The sequence below is a fragment of the Pipistrellus kuhlii genome, unplaced genomic scaffold (genome assembly GCF_014108245.1).
Source record: "Pipistrellus kuhlii isolate mPipKuh1 unplaced genomic scaffold, mPipKuh1.p scaffold_m20_p_12, whole genome shotgun sequence".
Taxonomy (NCBI): domain Eukaryota; kingdom Metazoa; phylum Chordata; class Mammalia; order Chiroptera; family Vespertilionidae; genus Pipistrellus; species Pipistrellus kuhlii.
The window spans coordinates 13748524-13770956 of NW_023425427.1; the positions used below are offsets into that span (position 1 = coordinate 13748524).

At 37.8% G+C, this 22433-nt stretch overlaps 1 protein-coding gene across 7 annotated transcripts in view; it reads right to left on the reverse strand.

Moving 5' to 3' along the window:
* INVS (inversin) overlaps positions 1-22433 on the reverse strand; it is a 101978-nt gene that overhangs the window by 74092 nt on the left and 5453 nt on the right. For 5 of the 7 annotated variants that reach the window (XM_036433187.2, XM_036433189.2, XM_045579955.1 and 2 more), the window contains one exon: positions 12558-12724. In XM_036433187.2, coding sequence (XP_036289080.1) covers positions 12558-12724 — 167 coding nt within the window. Of the gene's footprint in view, positions 1-12557; positions 12725-20727; positions 20783-22433 lie in introns of those variants that run through there. The other 2 variants (XM_036433192.2, XM_045579956.1) reach the window with 2 other exon arrangements.

Sequence of the window (22433 nt, forward strand, 5' to 3'; positions counted from 1 at the left end):
AATCAAGAGGACCTGGACAGCTTGCATGATAAGCCCAATTCAGTTCACCAGCATTAACTGAATATCTGTGAAGTACTAGTCACTAGAAAAAAAAACGATTATGACACTCTTCCTGATATTAAGATGCTCATTAACCAAGGTTGTGTGTTCCATCTCCAATCAGGGCACATACAAGAATCAACCAATGAGTGCATAAATAAGTGGAACAACAAATTGATGTTTCTCACTTTCCCTCTCTCCATTCCTGTCTCCCTCCCTCTCTCTTTCCTTTCCTTCTCTCCTCCCTCCTTCCCCCTTCCTCTCTCTCTCAAAATCAATAAACAAAACTTTAAAAACTTTTTTAAAAGATACTTATTGTCTTTAGGGAAATTAAATGTGTAAATAAGTATTTTTCACCATGATGGATGATATAATGATATAACAGTGGTTGAGTACATGGGTACCAGAGGAACAAAGGAGGGAATAGTAAACTCTACCTAAGTAAGTCTGAGAAGTTCAAAGAAATGATTAAATATGGATATAATAAGATACTACACTTGGGTCCAAAACCATAACTATATGAATATAGAATTAGTTCAAGCAGTATTAACTATAAAGCAGACTTGGAGCTTTTATTTGAAAAAAAACTAAACATAAATCAACTGTATTTAGTTGCCAAAATGTTAATGGTTATCAGACCAACATTGTATTCTACTCCAGGTGTCTTATTTCAGAGAAATTTAGGCAACTGTGTGCTTACATGGTAAAAGGGATTAGAATGGGAAGGAGACTTGAAAGCTATTATATGACAAAGGAATACATAAGAATAACACTAGAGAAAAAATTCCTTCACTTGGCCAGAACAGTTATTAAGATATATGTCAGATTATGTCAATCCTTTGATCAGAACCTTCCAATGCTGCCTCATCACATTCAGAGTAAAAACACATTCGTGAGCCCAGCTGGTGTGGCTCAGTGGTTGACCTTTGACTCATGAACCAAAAGGTCACCAGGTTTGATTCCTGGTCAGGGCACATACCCAGGTTTCTGGCTCCATCCCCAGTAGGGGGGCCTGCAGGAAGTAGCCAATTGATGATGTTTCTCTCGCATCAATGTTTCTATCTCTCTATCCCTCTCCTTTCCTCTCTAAAAATCAATAAAAAACATTAAACAACAACAACACACATTCCTGACAATGGCCAAAGGGCCTTATAGGACCTGGCAACCATTTCTTCATGGCCTCATCACCTTCTGCTCTCCCCTTGCTCACTCAGAATAACCACGTTAGCCTCCTTGTTATTTCCCAAACGTTCCAGGTGTGCTCCCACTTTAAGGTATCTCTCCGGAATATTCCTTCTTCCAGGAAGGAAAGAAAGTTCTTCCCTCAGCCATTCACGTGACTAACTTCCTCATCTCCTCAAGTCTTGCTTCAAATGTCAACATCTCAATGAAGATGATTGTGATTGCCTTATTCAAATTTACAACCCTGCTCGCCCCAGTCATCTCTTCCCTGGCTTTCTTGATCTCTCTTACTTTGGCATTTGTGTTAGATTTCTGTTATCATATTAGTAAATGATTATTTGAGCTTTGTGAAAGCTTAGCAGTCAAAGGAGGTATAAAGAGCCCTACGATTGGTCATAAGGAAAATGTTGTGCCCAGGGACTGACAAAATTCACACTACAGAAATAGAACCCTCCTCCCCCAATTCCTTCTCTCTCTTTACAGTAAAACATGAATAGAAAAAAAGAGAAGAAATTGTATGAACAACATGGTCTTATGACATAAGAAGGTAATTAGCAAATTAGTGTTCCAATTTTTTTTTGGAACTGATGTTGAAGGGGTTCAGAGCAGGCCTCCCCACACATGTGCCACTTTGGCATGGGAATTATTTTGAGCTAAAGGCAATCAAGACCCTGTGAACTCATGAGAAATTTTTACCTTTTCCTTTAAAAATGTAAATTTGGAGCCTTGCCCATAATAAGCATTATTGCCAGGAATAACTTTAGTATGATTTATCTGCATGTCAGGGCAAATTTCTAATTACTGAACATCTGCCCTCATCCTGTGAGTGACCTTCCTTTCCTCTGAAGCCCCAGGTGCCTTACCTCATCGTCAGCTCAGAATGCCATATACACCTTATTTAACTTTCTGTCTCTGAACCTCACATGCAATGTGGGGTCTCTGACTCTATTTATGTATGTGGGGTTCCCATACATATGTAATTAAATTTGGTTATTTTCTCTTGATAATCTGTTTAATGTAGATTTAATTATTAGACCAGGCAGAAAAACCTAGAAAGATAGAAGAAATTTTATTCCTCCCCTACAGTGTTATATACGAAATTAATATTTAAATGTTTAAATGAAAGTAAACGGATCTGGAGTTCCTTTTTATTAGCTGTAAAAATATTCGCTGGCCTGTGCCCAGAGTTTAAAAGAAATCAGCATGACTCTAATGAAAAACAAGCTGTAGGTCTCAGAGAAATTCAATATATACCCTTTCTTTTCTTTTTAGCTTTTGATTGGTTTCCATGGGAATCTAGGCTTGAGGGATCTTTAACCTATTCATGGAAAGTAGATGCTTGTATTTTCATGACTTGGTAAAAGTAGGGGCCGGAGAAGAGATAGAGACGATTAGAAAATGAATATGGTTCGAGAAATAGGATCTTGTTCAAAACAAAATCCTGCAAGCCACAAAGATTTTAAAATACAACCTGTGAGGCTGCTCTACTGTGCCTGAGAGGTACTGTATCATAAAGAAAAAACACTACACTGGAAGGTAGAAGCTCTCAGCTCAAATTCTGAATCTGGCCCATGAGAAAGAAACCCTTAGATACTTCTTTGGGGTTTAGACTGGGAAAATGGATTTGGGAACCACCCCAGGACAGAGAACAAGAAAGTAAGCCCCAGAAGAGCATGTAAGTTCTCTTCCAGAGGCGCTTGATCAGGCGCACTGAGCTGGGAATCAGAAAAGCAAGATGATTCCTGAGTCTGCACGTGACAAAGTAGAACTCAAACTATCCCTGTTTACTTAATATAAAATACAGACAATGCAACTATTCTAACTGCTGTGACACGAATAGGAAAGTAAAATATTTTTTCCTTATGAGAGTCATGTTCGAAAAGTTCAAAGCAGTGATTTCAATCAAGATTTGTTGATATGTTGTTCCTTGTGACTATAAATTTCATCCATGCAAGTACAAGTACATTAAGTATAGTCAGAGTATTAAAGGACAGACAGATTTTTATTTCAATTGTCGGGTTTTTTTAAAAACAGACCAACTCCAGTTTTGGTTTGAACACTCATTTGAAGGTGGGATCCTAAATATTTGAAACCAGTTTCTAAACTGGAAAACCAGAGGACAGGTTTAGCGTGATAGCTTCCAAATACCCACAAAGGGACAAACCTGATGCTAGTTTGGAAACCTCAGAAGTTAGAGTGTAATGGAGCCAAGATTCTTTAGACTAGGACTCGGCCTGCCTGGAAAGGACAGCCTAGCCGGGGTTAAGGTCAAAAGGGCTAAAACTGCAAGGGCTGTCTAACATCACCTATCTCAGCCAAGAGATTTCATTAAGATTCCTGAATATAAGCATTTCATACATTCAGACTTTCCTATGTTTCTAGGTAATGGCATTATAAATGCCTTTTGGTACTTCTTTTTTAAAACACACCAACAGCTAAAACCTCATTTGCTTACTCTTCAGATACACACTGGCTACGCAGTTTGTGGTAGAGTGTGTACTTATTAAATTGTTTTAAAATGCACTGAGTGAACACAACCCCTGAGAAGCCCGGAAGTACTCACTAAAGACCTCCAGGTGATTTGGATGCATGCTCAGGTTTGTAAACCACTGGATCTGAGCACAGGCACTGCCTTCACACAGCTCCTCAGGCAAGTGCTGGGAAGTATGACCTGAGTGCCTAAAACAGTGGTTCTCAATCTTTTTAATCCCGAGACCCTTTAATACAGTTCTTCATGTTGTGGTGATCCCCAACCATAAAATTATTTTCGGTGCTACTTCATAACTGTAATTTTGCTACTGTTATGAATCATAATGTAAATATCTGTTTTCTGATGGTCTTAGGCCATCCTGCTAGTGGTTCTCAATCTCTAGGATCAGGCCTAAATGGGCAGTTAGACATCCCTCTCACAATCCAGGACTGCTGGCTCCCAATTGCTCACCTGCCTGCCTTCCTGATTGCCCCTAACCGCTTCTGCCTGCCAGCCTGATCACCCCATAACCACTCCCATTCCAGCCTGATTGACGTCTAACTGCTCCCCTGCCAGCTTGTTTGCCCCTCAACTTCACTCCTCTGCTGGCCTGGTCACCCCTAACTGTCCTCCCATGCAGGGTTGATCACCCCCAACTGCCCTTCTTGCAGGTCTGGTCCCTCTCAGCTACCCTCCCTTGCAGGCCTGGTGACTCCCAACTGCTCTCCCCTGCTGGCCTGATCACCCACAATTGCCCTCCCTTGCAGGCCTGGTCCCTCTCAACTGCCCTTGTCTGTTGGTTATCTTGTGGTGGCCATCTTGTGTCCACATGGGGGCAACCATCTTGTGTATTGGAGTGATAGATAGGATAGAGGCCTGGTGCATGGGTGGGGGCCAGCTGGTTTTCCCTGAAGAGTGTCCTGGATCAGGGTGGGGGTTCCCTTGGGGTGTGAGGCAGCCTGGGCAAGAGGTCTGTGGTGGTTTGCAGGATGGCCATGCCCCCTGGCAACCCAAGTGGAGGCCTTGGTATCTGGAATTTATTTATCTTTTACAATTGAAACTTTGTAGCCTGGAGTGGAGCAAGCTTCCTGCTTGCTCCCTGGCAGCAGCCATTTCTGTTGGAATTTATGTATCTTCTACAATTGAAATTTTGTAGCCTGGAGTGGAGACCTAGGCCCACCAGAGCTGCAGAAGCTTTGCTTCCTCCATCGCCTGGGGCAACCCTAGCCTCCTGTTCTTCCAGCTCCATGGCTGTTGCCATTTGTTGAAATTTATTTACCTTCTATAATTGAAACTTTGTAACCTTAAGTGGAGGCCTGGGCCTGCCAGGATTGCAGAAAGCTTGGCTTCCTCCATTGCCAGGGAAACCCAAGCCTCCCTGCTGCTCTCTGTGGCCTCAGCCATCTTGGTAGGGGTTAATTTGCATACTTGCTCTGATTGGCTGGTGGGCATGGCTTGTGGGTATAGAGGAATGATGGTTAATTTGCATATTACTCTTTTATTAGATAGGATTTTAAGCATGTAAAACAGTATTATTTTCATATATATATGAATTAAAACCACAATAATTAAAATATGCTGAAGAGACAGTAAAAAGGGGGAATGGGATTTTGAAAGTTTGTTTTATTTCATTTCAAAAAGTCAAAAGAAGAAATTTTTAAAATTCAGTTTTATCTCTTCTGGGAATTAGGTACCTCAGTATTTTTTATATTACTTTCTTTCCTTATCTGCAAGTCTAAAATAATTTAAAAAATAGAACAAAGTGCATTCAGGCACATGCAAAAAGACTGATGAATAATTTATTAAGGAACTGAAAGGAGAACTGACTCAACCTGCTCCTCCAATGATGAAATGGACTAGAAGATCCTGAAGGCACCTACTGATTCTTTTTTTAAAAAATTACTTAATTAATTAATTAATTTTTAATAAGTTTTTATTGTTCATATTATTACAAATGTTCCTTTTTTCCCCCCCCACCATTGCTCTCCTCCACCAGGTTCCCATCCCACCCTCTGCCCTTTCCCCACCCCCCATTGTCCTCATCCATAGGTGCACAGTTTATGTTCAATCTCTTCCCACAGCCCCCTCTCCCCTTTTCCCCAAGAATCGTCAGTTCACTCCCCTTCCATACCTCCGATTCTATTATATTCAAGTTAATATTGTTCATCAGATTTTTTTAATTTCCTTGGTTTTTAGATTCACTTGTTGATAGTTACGTATTTGTTGTTCATAATTTTTATCTTTGTTTACGTTCTCTTCTGAAAGAACCCCCTTCAGCAATTCATATAATTCTGGTTTGGTGGTGATGAACTCCTTTAGCTTTTTTTTTATTAGTGAAGCTCTTTATCTGACCTTCGATTCTGAGTGATAGCTTTGCTGGGTAGATTATCTTTGGCTGTAGGTTCTTACTATTCATCACCTTGAATATTTCTTGCCATTTCCTTCTGGCCTGCATGGTTTCTGTTGAGAAGTCAGCTGACAATCGTATAGGTGCTCCTTTATAGGTTACTACCTTCTTTGCTCTTGCTTCTTTTAATATTCTCTCTTTGTCTTTTGCTCTTGGAATTTTAATTATGATGTGTCTCGGTGTGGTCCTCTTTGGATTCCTTTTGTTTGGAGTTCTGTGCACTTCCTGGACTTGTAAGTCTAATTCTTTCACCAGGTGGGGGAAGTTTTCTGTCACTATTTCTTTCAGTATGTTTTCGATATCTTGCTCTCTCTCCTCTTCTGGGACCCCCATAATTCTGATGTTGGTTCGCTTGAAGTTGTCCCAGAGGTTTCTTACATTATCTTCAATTTTCTGGATTCTCTTGCCTTCTAGCTTCTGTGGAGGAGTGTCTTCTGGCTCTTTATGTTCCAAATCTTTGACTTGATTCTTGCGATCTTCCCTTCTGTTTTTAGGACTCTTGGGCTTTTCCAGCCTCTCCGCGCCTCCTTCTGGTTTTCTCCTTGCTTCTCGCTGTAGAATTTCCAGTCAGTCAACCTTCCTGTAGTTCTGGGCAATGTCCGTTTTATATTTTAGTTGTATTTTATTGAAATTGTTGTGTGCGGCTGCGGCTAGGTGTTCACCTGGGCGCAGCCATCTTGGATCTCCTGATTCTTAAAGGGTAATGTGATATTCACTCCAGTTGCAGTATGATTAGTAGCAATAATATTGGTAACTTACACTCGTAGAGAGTATATTTCCCCACCAAGAAAACAGCATTATATCTAAAGACTTATCTTTCCTACACAGCAGATAGGAAAAAGTAATATCCCATTTTATAGATGAACAAATTGAGTCATACAAGAATGATATTTGTTGAGGAAAGCTCAGTCTTATAAAATCCTACTTATAAAATTGTAAGAGGATGGGTAGAAATGAAAAGGAATAAATATAACTATTAATTTAAACTTCAGCAGTTTTAAAGACCATACATACCATTCATGATAATTGATCTGATGTTCACATTTATTGACTGATTGATTCATCCCATCATTCATGTATTAATTAAATAATCATTAACTGGGTATTAAGTGGCAGGAGCTGTGTTAAAGACTGGAACTATAAAATCAAGTAAGACATGGTCTCTTCCCTCAAATAGCCTTCGTGGAGATGAAATACAGATAACTGAAATCTATGATTAACAGTAGGTAAGTAGTTATGGTAAAGGGGTATACTAGGTGTACCAGTGGTTAATAATGACAGATTTTATAATCAAAGAAAACACTATAATTTCAAGAGAAACATCGAAAGTGCTTTATTCAAAATAATTTCCATCACTAGCTACATATTTCCCCCATCTTCCAGGTAAGTTGTGGATGCTGTCCCAATAGAACTTTTCTTGTTTTGAGGCAAATCATTCAGAGACCCAATTTTCCACTTCTTCCTATGTTTTGAAGTACTGCTCAGAAAGTGCATGTGCCATGGATCAGAACAAGTGGTAATCTAAAGGAGCAAGGTCTGGTAAATATAGGAGGTGGGTTAATACTTCCCAGGCAAGATCTTTTAATGTGTCTTTAACTGGATTTGAAGTGTGTGATGATGCGTTATCACGAAGCAAAAAATACTTTGCCATGTCTCCTGGCCCATTCTGGTCGTTTCATGATCAAAGCATGGTTCAAACTGATTATTGTTATCGATAGCGATCAGTATTAACAGTTTCACCTGGCCTGGTTTAGAAGCTCATAATACACCACACCTTCCTGATCCCACCAAACTCAGTGCATTGTCTTCTTTCTGAAGCAATATGGCCTTGCAATTAGTGTTGATGGTTGACCTGGATCAACTCATGATTTTGTGCAATTGGTTATTCTAAAAATAAATCCACTTTTCATCACCAGTCACAATTTGATGCAAAAAACACTTTCGTGCTATTGAAGCTACATTTTACTGATGACTTTTCTGTTTTCCATTTGTCTTTCATTCAGTTGATGTGGTACCCATTTTCCTTCCTTTAAAATCTTTCCCATTGCTTGTAAACAATCAGAAATTGTTTGCTGAGCAACATTTAATCTTTCTGCAAGTTGGTTTTGAGTTTGACAGGCATCTTCATCCAACAATTTTTGTAATTGTTGGTCTTCAAGCTTTTTTGGTTGACCTGTAATGTTCTTTGTCTTTCACACTGAAATCATCACTTTTAAAGCATTTAAACCAACGTTCACAAGTATCTTGAAATGGTGCATGTTCACCATAAACTTCCCGAAGTATATGATAACTTTTTCTTCAAAATAAAGTAATGAATTAAAACTTCCCGCAAATGTTCTTTTTTTGGCACAAAATTCAACATTTTTAAGCATAAAAACATCTATGATGTTAACACCTTCAGAAAATTTGTCATATGAAGTTTTGAAGCTAGCTGTCAATACAACAAAATAGCATATGTATCAAATCACATATATATAAACATATGTGTAACTCCATATATTGAAAGAAATCCGCATTATTAATTGGTACACCCAGTATGTACTGAGAGGGAATATGAGAATATAGTGTTGTGGCCCAGAAAGTGGACTGTTTGGTGTATATGTGGTAAGTGTGTGTGCAAAATAAGGAAATCTAATACTGTATTAAGTTTTCCTAAAAAGCCAAAACCGGTTTGGCTCAGTGGATAGAGCGTCGGCTTGGGGACTGAAAGGTCCTGGGTTCAATTCCGGTCAAGGGCATGTACCTTGGTTGCGGGCACCTCCCCGGTGGGTGGTGTGCAAGAGGCAGCTGATCATGATTCTCTCTCATCGATGTTTCTAACTCTCTGTCTCTCTCTCTTCCTCTCTGTATAAAATCAATAAAATATATATTTAAAAAATTTTTCCTGAAAAGTTTTAGAGGTATTTTACTCTTCTTTACATTTTGTAAATTAATATGGAAATAACACATTTTGAGAGATAAAAATTAATATTCAGTTTTTATTGATGAATAGAGAATTCTGTTTGTGATCTTAAAAAGGAATAAATGACAATAGAACCATAACCTGAAGCTTCTTTAATTTTTGAGTATAACATGATATAATTTTTCAAAGTGGGTAGTCTTATTCTTCTTAAAGCCAAATTAATAACCTCCTGGAAGATTAAAAATGTATAACTATGGATATTTAGTAAGAGTGCTAATGCTTTTCTATCCTTATTAACACACAAATGTATCTGTGGAAGTCAGAGAAATAGTAGTGTCCCTGGAGCAAACATTTCTAACAATCAGATGTCTTTTGTTAGAAATCCAGAAAACGTATGACTGATTGCTTTCTTGCATTAAACTGAGGGTACTAAATGAAAAACAAATTAGGTACAGATGTTGAGTATATTGAGATTAATTTTATCCTCATGGGCACCATTTTCCTTAGCTGCTTGGACTAATAGCAATTTGTTTTTTAAAAAGTGAGTATGTCAAAATAACTAAGCCAATCACCACAGTTCAATAAGTTTTTTCCATATATGTATTTTGAAAGTGGATACATGTTTCTAATAAACAAGAAGTCTAGCATTTGTATTAATAATGATTTTTTACATAAGTAATATAATATATGTTCATTCATGCAACCAAGACATGTCAGACACTGAGTCAGATTCTGGGAGATTAAAAAATAAAGCAAGGTTCTCGCCTGGAGCTCTAATCTAGTGGGAAAGAGACGAGTAAGCAATAATTACAGTACAAGATAATGGGCTCTGATAGAGACAGGAACAAGAAGCTATGAAAACATGAGTTTTTCCTACTAACCAGCCTGCAGAAAGATAATATAGTCCACTATCACACAAAAAGCAAAAACTAAAAAAATAAGATAGGAGAATGGTTGCTTTTCAGGTCAAAAATAATAACAATGATTATTTACATGTAATGGCTATTGAAATTTTATAAAATCTTAGGTACTCTAAAGTAGACAGACTAGCTTTAATTATCACTGAATATCTTTATCCGTGATTTTTGTAAACAACTGAAGAGCAGGAATCATGTCTTTCACCTTTGTGTTCCAAGGCCTAGTGCAGTACCTGTTACCCAGTAACAATATTAACGTGTTGAATGAATGCATGCACAAATACATGAATATTGATGATTACATAAATGGCACACTCTGAGTTCATAGCAAACGGAATTAAGTGGATAGGCCTTTTGAAAAGAATATTTGACATCTGATATATCAGAGAGGCCTACTAAACAAAGAGAAATGAAGTTTAATAGGGATTGGTACTGACATTATTAGTTATAGCAGATCTATCTAACTCATTTCTTTATAATCTCTCTAAATGGATAGTCATGATTACAGAGTAGACATTTGGTAACTACTTACTGAAGGAACAGTTCTACCTCCACAGATCTATCTCTTGGACCCAAGTCCTCCTTTCTACACAGCTTTCTATGTCCCTCTACCCTCTTCTTCCTGAGTGGCTCCCTAGTAGTCAGGATCCTTCATTTAAAAAATGTAATTAAAAAAAAAAAAAAGCATAGGAATTACATAGTACAAAAGCCTGGCACACGCCCACATCAGATTCTAAATGGCTGAAAATTAATGAGCTAGGTTGTCCTGAGAAAATTAGTTATTTGTATGTTTTAAAATGAGAATGCATGGATCCCTACACAAAAATCTATTTTGTTATATAACAAAAGTCTTGAAATAGCAAAGAAAATATGGGCAGATTTTATGGGCCCAGCACGCTTCCGCTGCACCACTCTGCTCCCTAAAATATGGGCAGATTTTAAAACAATCTTTGCTTAGCTCTAGCCTCTCTGCTATTGTTTACCATTGGGTTTTGAGAGTCTTACCCTCTAAAAGCACAGTTTAGGAATCTGCTAATGATGGGTGAGGGATTTGTACCCAGAGTTTTGGGTTCCTTCTCTGCGGTTCCCTTCTCTCCAGGATTTGCCCTTCATGTTCCAGCCACTGCTAACTTCAAATTCTATCTGGGTTTCTCAGCCTACTAAGATTACAGCTTCCTGCTAGAGTTGTATTCTTTTGCATTCCAATTTGGAAAATGCCTTAAAGGTAAAAGGCAGGATGAATGTGTAGCTAATTTCACATGCTCCCCTTCTCTAATGGCCACATTTTCTTAGATCCTGCCTATGCCGATTGTCCTCAATGCCTTCAAACAATGTACTGTATAAATCCTGTTCAGTTTTTAGAGATGTTCTTGGCAGATATATTCTAAAACAAGTGGTCACAGTTAGAACTTGTGCCTAGTTATCAAAGTTCCTTATTGGTTGCTCAATTTTTCTGATTTCTTCTTTTATAACCTCACTAGAGGCCTGATGCACAAAATTCGTGCAAGAGTAGGCCTTCCTTCCCCCAGCTGCCAGCACTGGCTTCCCTCTGGCACCTGGGACCCAGGCTTCCCACCAGCTGTTGGTAGGCACCCAGAAACCAGGTTTCCCTCACAGCCCTGGCTTTGTCTGGAAGATTGTCCAGAAGGACATCCAGTCAAATTAGCATATTATGCTTTTATTATTATAGATATCTTCTTTTAAAATAACCATCAATGATTATTTTATATTAGAGGTATGGTGCATGGGTAGGATCTCTAGGCCTGGCCAGCCATCAGGGCCAATCAGGGCCTTCCTTCACCTGGCTGCCAGCTACCGGCCTGGGCCTTCCTTTGTTCTGTGCTACCCGTTGGTGGTTAGTGCATGTCATGGTGAGGGATCAAACTCCCGATCAGTCGAACTCCCAAGGGGACAATTTGCATATTAGCCTTTATTATATAGGACTGTGCTTTTAATGATGACAAAAGCTAATGTTTTTGATGGAATAAATCTGCTTATCATTTCTGCTCTCATTCATGGTAGATTGCTTTCCCATGTGTTTTATTGTGAGATCATATAATATTTCATCTATTTTAACATGAGGGTGTCCTAGAAGTTTAAGGTGAAGATGTTTTCTCTAAAGAGAATTAGTGCTTGTGTCTGCTCAGCGGCAAGGTGTGCTAAAGACATGGAACATATATCACCTACAACTATTCTTTGAAAATTATTTCTATCCCCTTCACCATTTTGGTCCTGCCTGATGCATACAAACTTTAATTTTTTAATAATGGTGTTTTCCTATGAAGTACATAATCAAATATAATACTCAAGTATGATCTGGACAGAGTACTAAAGAACTATTATCACCCTTATTCTGGAAAGTCTACTAATGCTAGGATAGCCTAAAGATATATTACTGCTTTTGGCAAACATGGAAAAACAATCTGTAACACAGAGATGGGGATATGCATAATTATGAGAGAGTTGGAAAAACGTGAAACTCGTTATTTATGAAGTAAGCTATGTAAATTGTGACATGTAAACCACAGTTCTATTTATTCCTTGACATTAAAAAAAATCACACAAAAATAAAGGAGAAACAAAAAGCAAGTAACAACTACCACAAAAAAGGTTTACATTTCAAAGTGATTTATGTCTCACCTTTTGAGCTGCAAGATGGAGGGCTGTTCTTTGGCTATGGTCCGTTTTATTAACGTCTGCTCCTGCCTTCAGGAGCACATCCGCACAGTCCAGTCTGTCAGCCAGCACACAGTACATCAGTGGTGTTCTCCCAAATTGATCTTCTTTGTCTTTAAAGGCAGCATTTCCTGAGTGTAAGAACATATGGTGGTATTTTATAATTGTTTGTTATTACTACTATGACTAGGAAGTACATTTACTGTTTATATTTTCTCATTTTTACTGACCCTATGGGATAGATATTACCATCCCCATATTATAGGAAACTGAGACTCAGAGAAGTAAAGTAAGCTGTTTACATGACACTGAGAGTAGGTGTTGGAGCTAAAATTCAAAATGACTGCTGGTTCCAAAGGCTATATTCTTAACTACTATGTTATGCTAAATTAACATTTTGAGATATGAAACTATTTTCCTCTCTCCCTCCTTTCTTTTGTCAACAAATATTTACTTTGTGCAGACCATATACTAGGCAGTGTGGCATGTTTTTGAGAGATAAAAAAAATGAATCCTGGTTGGCTTTCCGCTTTATACAATATGATGCAAGTGCACTGTACCCTGATGCTTCTGCTATTTACAACTAAGCTCCCAGGAAATATATATGTACGATGGAGAAAAGAAGAGAGCCTGGTTAGAGAACCATGACACTCCAGGAACAACCTGATAGTGAGTTCCCTGAAGGTTTTGTTGTTGTTTTGCTTTTTATCTTTATTTTTTATTGAATTTATTGGGGTGACATTGGTTAAAAAATTATATAGGCTTCAGGTATACAATTCCATAATACATCATCTGTTTACCACTCAAACTCAAGTCTCCTTCCATCACCATTTGTCCCCTTTACCTTCTTCTATCTCCCCTTCCCTATAGCAATCACCATACTGTGATTCTGTCCATGAGTCTTTCTCCACTCCCCCCCTCCACCCATATATAGTCAGCCTGAGTGCTAAAGTAGCCCACCAGAACACTAATAGCCACAGACACAAAATTCCTCAAGATGCCTTCTCTCTCCAGGCAAAAGACTGGGGAGTGGGTAGCCATGTAGCACTGAACTCTTTTGGCTGCACCTGCTCTACTCAAAGCTCATACAGTACAACCAAAGAAACTTCAATTCCTTTCCTCTGCAGAGACTGTGGGGAGAAGCCCTGTGCCCTAATTAAGCAAAGGATGGCAATAAGTTGGAATCTTACCCCTTCCCAACTAGAGAGTGGGGGAATGTTGTGGAGAGGAGAAAGCTGAAGAAAACAATTCTTTTTAAAAAATATGTTTTTTTATTGTTGATAATATTATAGATATTTCCCATTCCTCCCCACCTAACCCCCCCATCCCCCCTCCCTTTGCAAAAAAGCAATTCTTTAAATAGGTGCATGAAGTTGTGGACAGCTTCTGGGCAGCTCATGTATGAAACTAACCAGAATCAAACCAGAAAACCCTTTGGGAAACTGTCAGTTTCTTATTAACTTAGTTACTGGGTTACAGCCTGACCCAATAATCTCTCTTCTAGGTGTTTACTCAGGGAAAACAGAAGCATGAAAACGTGTTCCCATAAAAACCTGTATGTGGATATTTGTGGAAGCTCCATTTATAATTGTTAAGAACTAGAAACATCTCAGTTGTCCTTGATCTGAAGAATGACAAAAGAAACTGTAGCACATGCACACAATGGGATACTGCTCAACAATAAAGACAAATGTACTACTGATCCACTCAACTAGATGGGAAAAAAATCTCAAATGCATCCAGTAAAAAACTCAGCCTCGAAGGATACCTATTATTTGATTCACTTATATGGCATTCTGAAATATGCAAAACTATAGGGACAGAAAACAGAACAGTGCTGGATTTCCAGGGCTGAGATGTGGGGAGGTATTGGTTATTCAGGGACTTACAGGAATTTAGGGGTATGATAGAACTGTTCTATATCTTGATAGTGGTGATATATTGAATATATTTGTTAAAATTAAATAATTGTACAAAGGTGAAGTTTATAATATTCACTGCATTACAACTCAGTAAACTTTATTTGACAAGAACAACAATGAAAGATGTCATGGTTCCTGCTATGCACTTGAAGTGAAAAAATGCTGCTACTTTTATCACAGATAATGATCAGGTATGTATATAATAACTGAGGGCAATGTCATGGGAGTTGAGAATAAGGGAAGCTGGTTACTTTTTTTTTTTTGACAAGCAAACTAAGAAGTTTTACCTTTTTTATTTTTCAATTACAGTTTACATTAAATATTATTCTATATTAATTTCAGATGTGTAGCACAGAAGTACTTGACAAAATCATGTACTTTACACAAAGCTTTTGCATATCTTAGGAAACTATCAACAAAACAAAAGACAATATTCCCTAATGATACATCCAGTAAGGGGTTAATATGCAAAATTTATAAAGAACTCTGACAACTCGCTTTCACTGGTTTTGCTCAGTGGATAAAACAGCATCCTGCAGACTGCAGGGTCCAGGGTTCAATTCCAGTCAAGGGCATATGCCTGAGTTTGGGGCTCCATCCCTTGTAGGGGGCATGTAGGAGGCAGCCAATCAATGATTCTCTCTCATCACTGATGTTTCTCTCTCTCTCTTCCTCTCTGAAATCAATAAAAAAAATATTTTTTAACAAAAGAACTCAGACAACCCAACACCAGAAAAACAAACAATCTAATTAAAAACTGGGCAGAAAACCTGGACACTTCTCCAAAGATGGCCAATAGACACAAGAAGAGTTGCTCAATAGCACTGATTATCAGAAAAAAATGCAAATCAAATCCTAATGAGATACCACTTCACTCCTGTTAGAATGGCTCTCATTAATAAATCAAGGAACAGTAAGTGTTGGTGAGAATATGGGAAAAAAAAGCAAGCTACTTTTAAGATTTTTTTGCCATGAACTCGGCTAATGGGGGGAAAAACTGACCAAATGAAATACTTTCTTTGGGGAAATATAAATGTTAGATGAAGAAAGAGAAGGTGTAGCAGTTATTTCTGAATTATTTTGTGCCTGTAACTAAACTGTGTTTTAGCTCTAAGTGTTTCAATATATATTTACATCTTGGATCTACTGGAATCCAGAAGTACTTTCTAGCATTTCAGATAACTCACTTTGCTAATCTATGTTCACACATAGATTCATAATAAAGCAAGAAAGGTCATGGCTCTTGGAATTTAAAAGATATATTCAGATTGCCTCCCGGAGGAAGCAGATGTTCTTTTTCAAAACTTTGGTTTTGAGATGGAGGCAAAAGTTTTACATTTGATCAACATATCATAGAGGCCCCCGGTGCTGAAGTCTTGTGAGGAGTAAAGTTCTGCAAGATATTATTTTGTGCGTAAGGGCCTCCAATATCTAATCCAGAAGATTTCCGAGATTCTATCATGGCCTTTATAAGATGAGGACTCATTTAAACCCAAACTCATTTACAAAACTAAGGTGCATTGTAGGTAGAGCATGTTCCTTTGAGCTCTTCTGGAGTCAAAATGACACTCACAGAGAACATTTGGGTGTAAGGCCAGTCTCCAGTTGTCCTTCACGATTGAACGACTCTCTCTACCAGCATCGCACTTGTTAATGTTAAGCAGACAGTAGTGCCTAGAACTAGCAAGATGTCAGCAATTCTTACCATTTCCCCCTAGAGTGCAATTGTCCCTTTGGTAAGGGAGGGACTCAGGAACTGTGGTCACACATACAAATGCTGAGAAATGGAGGCAATCATCACATCCTGGGATAATCCTAACAGTTAGGATTATGATAGAGCAATAAATGGACCTAACTGATTAAATTTTGCATGGACAAAGCGAAATCAGCAGCATGGGGTTAATAGGTAACTCTACCACCAGGACATAGAACGTTAGGACGATTGCTATGCTCTTCCCCAGTCTGTAATGGACAGGGAACCTTCAACCTTCGTCAATCCCTGGCATATTTTGTTTTTGTGTAACTGGTTATTTATATTTCCCAACAGAGAAGATTTTACTAGGTTATGTCACCCACTTGATATGTTATGGCTATAAGGCAAAATCTGTGTATTTGAGGAGACTGAAGGCATAGATCCCCTCTTCATGGTGAGAAAAAGCAGCATTCAGCCTCAGTTCAGTCTTGTTTTGTGTTGCTTAAGGAGGATGGTGACTTTACCGCTAGTTTCTGAGTAACAAGGGTCCTTTCAGGTTTGGAGCTTCCTGGCTGAGAGAGCCTGTGCCTTTACATACCTGCCCTCCCATCTTCCTTAGTTTCCCCAATTGTAGGATTCAGCCAATACCTGTCCAGCCTCCACAATAGTTTAATTTTGATGTTTGATGAAATGACCGATTGTTTGGTCATCGCAACATGTACAAACGTAGGGCTTGCGCTGTAAACTGATATGCACTAGGTGACAGGCACTTGTATTTGCATTGCTGTCGGGGACAGCTAATATGGAAAGCAGCTGCCTCGTGTCTATGTTGTTTTAATTATTCTGGCAACTGTAGAGAGAGCACCTCTAATCCATGGCCATTTGGTGCTTGCTTAACTGGGCTGGCTTTCTGCATGTGCTCAGCCTGCACATAGCTTAGAAAGCTGAGCTCAACCATGACTACCGCACTCGGTTATTTTTAAGTCTACTTGGAGCAGAAGAGTCTGGATGGTTAACAGACTCAGATGTGCAGACACCAGAGCTCCAGCTCTGGCAGTTAAAGGAATGACTGCCAGTTGTAATGACAGTTGTGCCAGTCCACACCACAGCTCTGGTGCCATACTCTCCAACACGAGTAAATCCAGCATTCTCTACTGACATCTTACTTGCTTGTTCTGAAATGTTACCTTCGTGTGGCATGAGAGATGCCTTCATCTGCTTTAATCCACTCCCTATCAATCTTGGGAAGGCGTTTAAAAAATATCTGCTTATTGTTTTAAAGGCATCATAAGAACAGTGGAAAGAAAATAGGATTAATAATCAAAAAATTGGGATTGACTCTCAACTTTACAGTTATTAGCTCTATACCTAAATTTCTTAATCTCTAAATCTCAGTGTCCTAACATATGAGAATAACATACATATTTTGAGGACACTTGAGATTTTATAAAATATGTTTACATATTACTTCATAATGGTTGTGGTATCTTCACATGTCATTTACACTTATTGCTATATTGAAATTGTCATAGTTGTTAGATCTGCCACTGGATCTTGCTATTTAATGTGATAATAAACAGTAATTATAAGTTTATTGCTATATCATAATTTAAAAGTACTTTGATAACTATCAGTTAAAATATAACTGATTTTCTTTGGATTCCTATATATTACATTTAAGCTCTTAAAAACATAGTTCTGAGAAGGCCCATAAGCTTTACCAGATTGCCAAAGGGCCTGTAGTACAAAAAAAAAAAAAAAAAAAAGTTAAGAAAAATCCAATCTAACCATCAAGTTCATCAATCAGGTGTACACCTAATCGGTTTTCTTTCTTGTCTCTCTCATTTTCTATGCATTCATACATATGAATGTGCATGTGTCTGCAAGAATAGTCCCATAGTTTAGTATCTAAAAGCATGCATTTTGGAATTAGACTTTCAGGCTTCAATCTTACTTTTGCTACTTATTAGAAAAGTCACTTAATCTCTCTATGCCTCAGTTTCCTCACATGTAAAATGAGGACAATAATGGTACCCAAGACTCTTTGTAGTGCTTTACTATTAAATGAGTTAATGAGTTGCATAATACTTCATACAGTGCCTGGCACATATAACATACATTTGTAAATGTTGGCTAATTTTATTACTATTATTAGAATGAATGCATATACATGTAATTATATTGATATACACATATGTATTAAGGAAGCATTTATAAAACATTTAGTGACCCATAACATTTAAGGTCAGGGTTGGGGTAAAAGAAGTGTCCTGAAATAATGCCACTACTCTACCACTTAGGAAGCTCCTTGCCACACCTTACTACTTTGTTGGGAGAGGCCATAAACTAAGAGAGCAAATAATTCAGAGAGACATACTGGCTCAGATCATGGGGGTGGGGTGGGGGGAGGAATTGTGGTAGAATCAAAATGTTGCTGCCTGGTCACTTAACCACTGCCAACCACCAGTAAACACTATTAACAATGACAATATTAATCTTGACACATTGTGCATATTTACAAATGATTTAGTTTGGTTTTCACAAAGAAGACAGTATTATTCTTTGTTGCATCACCACCCATAGTTACAATTACTTTTCTTGAGATGAGAACTTTTGCGATCTAATTCTTAGAAACTATCAAATATATAATAGAGCAATATAAGTTATAGTCACCCAATGTTTCACAGTCATTATCCAATTTAATTCTCACAGAAGCAGAGTATTATAGCTTATAGTTTACAGAGGAGGAGACTTAAGCCAAAAAAGATTTAAGTGGCTTAGCCAAGTTAATAAAGCTATCTAATAAATGTCAAAGCCAGAACTCAAAACTCAGGTTTATCTGATCCTAAAATCCATGTCCCTTCTACTACACTACATTGTACAGTATCAGAATGAATCTACTAAATTCTATTAGCAACTATATCTCTGGTATTCATTCGAATTATTTACATTTGATGTTAAGAGATAACCATATCTATAAATGATAACCATAGCACATAAGGATTTTACTATGTATATTTATGCTTTTAGGACCCAGAACAGAACTCTAATTCATCTGAATCTAGGATGTAACGAGTTAAGTTAAAACATTAATGCATTATATTAGGTTAAACACTAAAAACTGCTACTAAAATGATGTCTCAGGGAAATCTTCTTCAACCCTCCTCCGGGATACTGGGCAGCAGAGAAAGTGTTCGATTTAATTAGCTGTGTATGTAGAAAGAGATGCTCATCTGTTTCCATGGAGGCAAACTCATCCCTGACATACTTCTCCATGGAAACAGAGAAGGGAAAACAGAAAATGCTAAAGTGAATGAATTCACTGAACAGTTGGTGAGCAAAGATTCAAGAAAAACAGAAAACATAATCTGTAGTACTATGCTACTAATTTAGAAAAAAAGAAGCATGTGCTAAATAAAAGAATGGATATGATACATTTAGTTTATATACTTAAGATGAAACAGTTATTATGTTAGTAGGAATAAGCAAATGTTGAGAAATAACGCAGAGCAAAGGTATTACTGTTTTGCACAGAAGACATAATGGCAGAATTCTTTGAGATGAGCAGTGTTACAGCTCAAAGTCAGTAATGAGACAAGATGATAGAAAACATAGGGGACCTACTTACAAATAAATTTATCACCTTTATACTGGTTTCACAACATCATTTTGCTTATCTTATTTGTTTTAAGGATTTTTCTTAGGGGCTATAAAATTACAGAAATATTCCAAATTTTATTTTTTGGCATATTAGTTAATTTGTATGACTGAGCCTGTAAAAGTATTTTTAATTTATAAAATACTACATGTTCTGTTTCCTTTCAAAATTATACTTTTCATTAAAACAATAAAGAATCTCATTTTATAAGGTATTTCCTCTTAGGTATTCTGACTGAAATTTTTTTTCCCATTGACATTTAGTCCTAACCTGCTTCTCAATTCAATTAGATTCAACTCAATGCACATTTAAATGTGGTCCTCAAGCTGAAACTGGTTTGGCTCAATGGCTAGAGCATCGGCCTGCGGACTGAAAGGTCACAGGTTCAATTCTGGTCAAGGACATGTACCTTGGTTGTGGGCACATCCCCAGTAGGGGGTGTGCAAGAGGCAACTGATCAATGATTCTCTCTAATCGATGTTTCTAACTCTCTATCTCTCTCTCTTCCTCTCTGTAAAAAAATCAATAAAATATATTTTAAAAATAAATAAATATATGTGGTCCTCAAGATGATTATGGACTTCTTAGAAGGCAAGATATAATATTTATTCATTTTTTTTTAACAATTATAATATTTATTCATTTCTTTAACAAATATTTCTATTGTGCGTACCAAGTGCCAAGTACTGTGCCAGATTTCGTGGATGTAGTGGTAAATTAAACAGACACTGTTTACTCATGGAGGCTACTAGCTTATAAAGGAGAAACATAGCTATACATAGAAATATAGTTACAATCTGAGACAAGGTCTATGAAAGAAAACGACAGAGTTCCAAGAGAGAACACAATGAACAAACTCCCTGAGACTGGGTGTTCACAGCAGGCCTCTTAGAAGAAGAGACTTGAATGCTGAGATCCGAATGATGACTAAGAGTTAGTCAGACAGAGAACCAGAGACCAGAATTTTAGGCAAAATCCTGAGATGGAAAAGGGCTTGGTAGGATTGAGAAACTAAAAGAAAACAAGTGTTTCTAGAATAAGAATGGTGAAAGGTGAGGTGGGAGAGGGGAAAAGGCAGAGGCACACTTTTAAATTTTATTCCAAATACAATGGGAAGCAATTAAAGAGTTTTTGAGCAAGAAAACAACAAAATTATATACACAATTTTCAGAACAAGTGACCATGGAAAGTTTAGCAAAAGTAAGTTCAGAAAAGCAGAATGAAACTATAGTATTTAAGATCTATATTTAGGTGGTGAAACTACAATGTAATCACTACCAGAAAAGTTGATAACAATTATTCTAAGGGGAGGGAAGGATGTATTCGGGACTTCTGGGGACCAATGTTCTGTCTCTTGAATGGGTTACATGGATGTTTGCTCTATATTTATTTGTTAAATTGCACATTAAAGTCTTATGTATTGCTCTATATGTATACTTCAAAATAAGAAAATATGTTTTGTTTCCCTTTAATACGAGTGGTAAAGCAGTAGGGACAATGGATACAGACAGCTAGAGAAGCTTGGTTTGGTGAGGGAATAATAATTGCCTCCATACACATTCTCTCATTTTTATTTTCACGAATTAAGCACCCTGAGTTTTAGCTGGGCATGACATCATCCAGGGAGAGGCTTTTTTAAAGCCTCTTCTGTCCCAGGTGTGGCTCTGTGTCTAAGTATAGTCCATCTCCTGCATGACAAATAGCTTTCCTGCTGGCTGGGCTATGACTGCAATCTATCTGCCTTTGACTCAGAGACAGAAGCCACATGTTGAGAATGGCAGAGCCAAGCCCTAACAGCATCCCAGGAATTGTGTGAATCAGAAGTGTCTATTCACCTTAGATTGCCCAATTACCTTTGTACTATATATTACGAGAATGAAATATACTTGTATCTTATGTAAGTCACTTATATTTTTTATTTTTTAAAATAACTATTTATTGTTGAAAGTATTACATATATCCCCCTTTTCCCTCCATTCACCTCCCTCCAGCCCACCCCTCCCCCCACCCCCAGGCCTTCAGCCCCCTATTTATTGTCTGTGTCAATGGGCCATGCATATATGCATACAAGGTCTTTGGTTGATTACTTCCCACCCACCCATCCTCCCCCACCTTCCCTCTGAGATTCTGCACTCTGTTCCATGCTATGAGTCTCCGGATCCACTCTATTCATCAGTTTATTTTGTTACTTAAGATTCCACATACAAGTTTGATCATGTGACACTTGTCTTTCTCTGACTGTTTAAGTCACTTTTACTAGTGTGGCAGCTTAGTCTGCGCACTGATACAGTTATGAAGGAAAGTTGAGAGATATGGTAATACCTAGAGGGGGATGAAAAAACAGGGAAGGAATTTCTAAATAACGGATACAACAGACATGTTTAAAGTTGATGGGAAGAATTATAGTAGAAGGAAAGGTTAAAGATACAGTAATGAGATTTTTTTTAAATGGAGCAGATGGGAAGATGGGAAGAGATAGAATACAGAGCATGTGTGAAAGAAGTGACCTTTGACACAAAGGGATATTTGCTCTGTTTTAGCAGAAAGAGAGAAGATGATGGGTGAAG